The sequence below is a fragment of the Alligator sinensis genome, unplaced genomic scaffold (assembly GCF_000455745.1).
Source record: "Alligator sinensis unplaced genomic scaffold, ASM45574v1 scaffold1329_1, whole genome shotgun sequence".
Taxonomy (NCBI): Eukaryota; Metazoa; Chordata; order Crocodylia; family Alligatoridae; genus Alligator; species Alligator sinensis.
In genome coordinates this window covers 1,140,258-1,147,106 of record NW_005842460.1, presented here as the reverse complement: position 1 = coordinate 1,147,106, position 6,849 = coordinate 1,140,258, and the positions used below count along the sequence as shown (strand labels likewise).

At 65.7% G+C, this 6,849-nt stretch overlaps 1 protein-coding gene across 4 annotated transcripts in view; it reads right to left on the bottom strand.

Moving 5' to 3' along the window:
* Positions 1–5,388: 5,388 nt before the first annotated feature.
* The window catches only part of GRASP (general receptor for phosphoinositides 1 associated scaffold protein), a 6,959-nt gene continuing 5,498 nt past the window's right edge, over positions 5,389–6,849 (bottom strand). For all 4 annotated transcript variants that reach the window (XM_025212411.1, XM_014523244.2, XM_025212410.1 and 1 more), the window contains one exon: positions 5,389–6,668. In XM_025212411.1, the coding sequence (XP_025068196.1) occupies positions 6,193–6,668 (476 nt within the window). In that variant the 3' untranslated portion in view covers positions 5,389–6,192. The remainder of the gene's footprint in view (positions 6,669–6,849) is intronic.

Below are 6,849 nucleotides of genomic sequence, written 5' to 3'. Positions count from 1 at the left end.
CGCCGCGCCGCGCTCGGCCCCCGGGGGTGCCCTCCGTGCCCGGCGCCGCGCCGGATGAGCCCCGCCGGGCTCAGCGCACCGGAGCCGGCCTCGGGAGGCTGAACCCGGGGCCGTCCCGGACCGCGGACACACGGGCGAGCAGTGCGGATCTCCCCCGGCAGGGGGCAGCGGGTGTGCACCGCATGCACGCACACAAATGCATACGTACACATGCACACGTGCGCACACAGACACCCCCATACACATGCCCACCCTTCACCGTGCGCGCACGCCCATGCACACGTCCGTGCACGGTCCCACACACTCATGCACGCACACAGTTCCAATTCCGGCAGCGTGTGTGCATGCTCACGCTCATGCACACTCACGCACAGGTATACGCACACACACATGCACCCACCCATGCACATGTATGTGCACCCTCATGCACACAGACAACCCCATACACACACACGTGCCCGTGCATGGGACACGCCCACGCACATGTCCTATGCACACCCATGCACACACCCATGCAGACACACAATTCACACACACACTTGTATGCACACACCCCCATACACACAAATGTACATGCATGCACACCCCCATGCACATGAGTGTGCATGCATGCACACACCCACGCATACATACATGCACATTCACACACACCCATGCACACACAGTTCCCATTGTCCCCAGCAGGGGGCAGCACATGTGCATGTGCACTCTCTGTCATACACACACACACACACACACACTCATGGCATGCAGGGTGGCACAGGTCTCCATGGCTCCGGCCCATGGGGCTGCCAACACTGGCACAGGTCCAGCCAGAGCCTGACATCAGGGCTGCCACCTGGTCCTGCTGACATGAGCGGGGCAGGGCCAATGTCCTGTGCAGACACACCCAGACCCGGGTCCTGGACCGGCCACGTATGTGCAAGGGGTGGTCAAGGGAACGGGCCAGGGGCACTGCTGGCCTGGCGGGTGCCAGTTCTGCCCAGGGCCAGGCCCACAGCCCTGGGGAATAACTGCAGCCACCTCCACTGGAGTTCAGGCTCCAGTGAGTTCAGGCACTGAGTTCGAGGGGAGCCCCCCTCCTGCCTGGGGGATCCAGCTGCACAGCCTGCCCCTGTCCTGCACCCTCTAGACCAGGCTCCTGCCTGCCTCATGGGAGAGGGAGGGACTGGACCAGGGCCGCCACGCAGGGCAGTGGCAGGGGTCCCACTGTTGCAAGCCTCGCCAGCCTGAGGCACTGTGCACAGGGCAGGGGGGGACGGGGACCGGGTCTGGGACTCACCAGCCACTGGGATCCGGCTCCTTCCAGTGCCCCAGTCCCACACTCCGCACCAGGGCAGCTTGTCTGCAGCAGGCAGCAACCCACACCCGTGCCTGGGACAGCACCCCTCGCTGCACGGGGGCAAAGAGCACAGCACGCCAGGCTGGGCCCAGCACTGCAGCACCCAACGCTCCTCGCCGTCAGGCCTGGGCAGCAGGATGGAGAAGCCCCTTAGTGACCCACAGCCCTGCAGAAAGGCCCTCAGGCCTTCTCTGCTTTCCCTCTAGATGGGGCCCGGGCTGCGCTGCGCTGGCTGCAAGGTGGCCTGGGGGCAGCCACGCCAGACACAGGGTCTGGGTGGCAGGCTAGGATGACCATGCGCGCACACAGCCTGCAGGGAGCTGGGTGCGCCGCCCCCATACCCCAGGGTCATTGCACGGCCCAAGGGCACGTAGCTAGTGGGCGGCACGTCCCTCTCGGAGTTAGCCTTGACCCCGGGCAGCATGGATGGGAAACCAGGCAGCCTGGAGCCATTGCCCGTGGCCCGGAACAGCAGCCTGGTGGCGGCACAGGGCCCCACTCCACACCCAGCCAGGCTGTGACAGGAAAGGCGCAGGGGTGGGAACCTCCTTCCAAACATTTTGCAAGAGCTGGAGGAAGCGAGGCAGGAAGAGCAGCTGGCTGTGGCCCAGCTCGGCAGCAAGCACCAGGCCCAGGCCCAGGCGATGTTTGCCCCAATGAGGGGAGAAGGGCTTGGGCCTGCGGGCGCCTGCTGCTTCCTGCCTGCCCAGACTCAGGGCCCAGGGAGCCCCTGCAAGGACACCGGTCCCGAGCCCCAATGCCCCCAGTAGATGGGCTGAGAGGGTGAAGGTCAAGGGACGAATAAAGCTGAAGCTGCAGACAATGGATGTGGGGTCAAGGCCAGGGGCCCAGCATGGCCGGGGCAACAGGGGAGACCCTGACCTCCAACCCAGGAGGGAAACAACCACCCCACCCCTATACTGGGGACCCCAGAAGTGCTGCCAGGGCCACGGGGGAGGGAGGTGCATGAGCTGCACCTGTGACACCCTCCCCGCCCCAGCTCCGGCCCCGCATGTCCCTGTAGGTGCAGGTGGTGATAGAGCCATTTGCTGCAGCTGGGAATGCGCGGGGCTGGGCACAGCTGCTCCGTGCCTTGCATGCCGCCAGCGGGGGCCGGGTCCTGGCAGTATCACCAGCTGCTGGCCTTCCAGCCCCTCCGACCCAGGCCTCGTTCTGGAGCAGCAGGTCATGGCAATGCCCCAGCAGCTGCAGTGCTGGGCCCACGGACATACACGTGTGCATCAATGCAGACATGCACATAAGACGCACGCAGGGTCATGCATTGCACATGCAGGGACGTGCTCAGGCCAGTCCTCAAAGGCGCCAAGCACCCAGGGCTCTCCTAAAAGGGGCTGGGAGATGCCATGGAGAGCACCAGGCCAGCCCTGCCCTTGACACTGGTGCTCTGCCCGAGGCGGGCAGGCCAGTGCTGCTGATCTGAGCTGGCACAAACCCTCCAACCCCGCTCCCCTGGATGGCACACGCATGCACACCTCCCACAGGGACGGTAGTGCGTGCAGGCCCCCCGCCCCCCGCCCCACTTCTGGCCTCACTCACAAGCCGTGGGCTGAACACTATTCCTAGCCCGTGTGGCTCAGCCCCAGCTGCGAGTGTGGCAGCTGCACTGGGGATTAGAAGCAGCCAACTCCAAACTCACCCCCATGAGGAAGCTGGGCCCATGGCAGGGCTGGGGCAGTGGGGCTGGAGTGGGGACACGGAGAGATACTCCACTGGAGGCATTTGTAAACCATAGCAGGGGTCAGTGGCCACACAGCACGGGACAGGTCCCCGCCCTCCAATGACCCTGAGTCACCCAGAGCTGAGGAGGAGGGGGATCTCCCCCAGTCCAAAAACCACCTCATGGTATCAACCATGGCATCTTCCTGCCAGGGGATCCACGCCTCTCCCCAGCCTGCCGCAATGCTGGCCCACACCAGCATCACTCCAGTCTCCCCCTCCAAACCCCAGTGGCTTTTGATGACGAGGGCAAGGCCCACGCGCCGGGACCTGCCAGCCCTGCGGTTCGCGGCGTTTGCACCAGGCTTCCCCTGCCTTATCTCGCGGCACAGCCCTGCGCCCTTTCCCCAACGGACCCAGGCAACTGTGGGCGCCGCTGGGAGGGGCCTGGGGGAACCCGCGGGGATTTCACGAGCACACAAGGGCTGCCTGCCCTGTCCCCCTCCCACGGTCCCAGCACCAGCAGCTACCAAGGGCCACAGCCCCGAGCGCCTGGAAGCAACCCTGCTGCAGAGGCATCCGTCTACCCCAGTGCAGCACCTGGCAGCTACGGGCCCTTTGCACTGAGCTGGGGGTGCCGCACTGGATGAGCCCCACCAAGCTCAGCACACTGAAGCCGGCCTTGGGAGACTGAAACCGGGGCTGTCCCAGACCGCGCAACATGGACGAGCAGTGCAGATCCCCCCCACAACCCCCCAGCAGGGGCAGCGGGTATACACCACATGCACGCACACACTCATGCACATGCATGCATGCATGCACCCTCCCACCCCATGCCAGGCTGCCAGGAGAGAGGCAGCGAGGTCTGCTTGAGTGTAACTGTCTGGCCCCATCCCCTCCTGGCTTCACCAGATAAACAGCTGCTGTGGACAGGTGCAAGCCCTGGAAGGCGCCCAGCTCTGGGGTGGAGCCATGCTGGAGCCCCGTGGGCCCTGGAAGGGCGCTGGTGCCCATGCAAACCAGGGCAGGGCCCTGCAGCCTTCCTCAGGCAGCCCTGGCCCTACGAGCTGGTGGGGACAGACGCGTGGCTGTGGCCCAGCCGCAGCCGTGAAGACCCAAAGCCTGCGTCAGGCGGTGGTTGCAGCCCACGCTAACGAACAGCTGCTGTTTCCATCCTTCAAGGGCAAACGTCCCTGAAGCACAAAGGGACTTTCTGTGCCAGCGCGGGGACGGCAGGGGCTCGGGGCCAGGCTCACGCCTTCGTGCAGCGCCTAGCGCAAGGGGGCTGCTTGCCGAGACGGAGGGGAGAAGCTGGGCTCACGTCAGCATTTGGCTTCTGGCCTGCCTGGTCCTGGGTCTCGTGCCGCCAGCTCTCTTGGCCCCTCCCCCCGGGACGGGGAGACTGAGGCTGAGACTGCCACCTTCCCCCCGCTGCAAGCAGGTGCCCCCGCTGCAGGGTAAGAATCGAGGCCTTGCGCCAGGCCCCCCCCCCCGACTTGCTCCTTCGCTCCTTTGTCTCATCGCTCCATTGAGTCATTCGGTGTTACCCACCCACACGGTCAGGAGTGCTGGGGGGATTTCAGGGATGGTGGCACCACCAACCCTGCTGTCACCACCCTTCACACCCGCCCCCAACGCCCTCAGGCAGGGGGGCAGCAGCACCGGGCTCGGGGGCTGGGATCATCCCCACCCCCAGCTTTTCTGCAGCACCGGGCAGCTGGGGAAACAGCCCCCCTGCCCCATCTTTGAATCACACATCACCCCCAGGGTCTCAGCACAATCCTGGGGCGGACACTGGCAGCAGCATGGGCTGCTTCAAGGCTTTGTGGCAAGAGGAGGCTTGTGGCCCAGGGCCCATGCCCACCCTCCTGCTTTGATCCTGGGCTATTCCTGACACGGGGCAGAGCGAGCTGCCCACATGCAATTATGCAGGGCTCCGGCCTGGCCGCTGCACTGGGAGAAGCCAGGCCGCGCCCCAGCAGAGGAGCTAAGGGCTCCTTATGGCTGAAGCCAGCCTCAAGCCACTTCCCAAGGCCATGGCCACATCAGCACCCTGTGGCCGGCCAGGTGGTTGTGCCTGGATCTGTGCCCCCCCAAGGGACAGCACACAGCTGCCACGAGGCTCAGCGCCCCTGGGAAACAGGATCTGGCCTATCACCCCCTGACAGGCAGGTCCCAGAAAAAGCAACCAGACTGGCGCTGCCAGGGGCTGGAAGCCTAGAGCCCTGGGTTCGGGGAGCCAGCTGCCAGCCTTCCCTGGGTAAAGCTGCCCCCCATTGTGCGGCCACGAAGCCACGACAGCCGCACGCGGGTGCAAAAAAGTCTTGCTGTATTGAACGCCTCTGTGCCCACCACAAGCAGTGACATTGTACAGAGCTCCCCTGCCCTGGGGCCTCCAGCCAGGCCCGTCCTGCCGCCCAGCACATCGTGGAGCTGCCTCAGGCCCAGCCACCTCCTTCCTGCTCCATTTCCTGAGATAAAGAGTCAGCGCCGTGGCAGCTCAGCCGGGAACTTCCCCGCGGTGGAAACAGTCTCTCCGCCCCCGAGCGCAGGGACGAGCTACGGCCCAGACACAGCTAAAGCCAAGTTTTCCAGGAGGCTGCGGAGAGCAGCTCTCGGCCGCAGCCCGGGGCTGGCCCAGGGGCTCTACGCTTCACGGGCCGGCCCCAAGTCCCCGAGTATCACGCAGGCACGTGGGTAACAGCCGAGAACACTGGCGAGGCAGGACACGGTGCAAAGATGCACCAGGGCTCCCTGCAGCTGGGCGGTGGCTGAGGGCCTTGGCGCCCGGCGGTGCTCAGAGCAGCTCCTTGCACCATGCCTGTGCCATGGCTACTCCCTGCAGGCTGGCCTCGCCTGAGAGCACCAGGCCTGTGGACACCCGCTCACAGCACCACACCCAGGGCCTGGGTGCCTGGCAGGGCAGGGTCTGACCTCCAGCCCCACCATGCCGGCAGACAGAGGTGCTCCCCTCCAACAGGCACGCACTGCCCCCGACCAGGTCTCGGGCTTCGCCATAGAGGTAAAACCAGCCAGGAGTTCCCCTACCTCCATGGCATCGTCCCCCAGGCACAAGCACCCCACGGTCACCTGGGGCCAGGCCAATAAATAGATAAATAAATAAGTCCTGGGAAGGTGGCTGTACCCCCATGTGCCCCGCGCCCAGTCGGTGCCTAGAGGTGACTCTCCTCCTCCTCCAGTGAGCGGTTGAGGCCAGGGATGAACTTGAGCAGTCTCTTGCGGAAGCTGGTGTGCTTACTCTTGCGGGGGCCAGCGACGCCACTGGCCGGGGCGCAGGGCTTGTCCCAGAAAGGGCCGGCCGCCCCATTGCTGCTGGCACTGCCCGTGCACTTGACGCTGGCGCTGCGGGTCAGCGCGGGCCGGCGGGGCGAGAGGGCGGGGGGTGCGGTGGTCCCATGACGGGTGGATGCCGTGTCCAGCGAGTCAGCCGAGTCGAAGAGGCAAGTCTGGTAGAGGGAGTCCTCGCTCTCATCTGTGGCAGTGCTGACACAGCTGGCACTGCCATAGGTGCTGCCCGCGCCCGACAGCATCTGCCCGAGGGGGGAGCCGCTCATGAGCCCGGCGCTGTACAGGCAGGAGCGCACCGACTCCAGCGTGTCGTAGATGCTGGGATCCTTCACAACTATGCCTGTGGGGGGGTTTCAGGTAAGGGGCGGCAGTGTAGCCCCCAGCCTGTGCTAGCAGCGAGGGGGGAGCAGCCCAGCAGCGCCCCTGCTCCATGCCACCCCCGCCCAGGAGGCAGCAGCGCCCCTGCTCCATGCCCCCCCCGCCCAGGAGGCAGCTGGCACCCCCCCCTTGCAAGAGGGGCT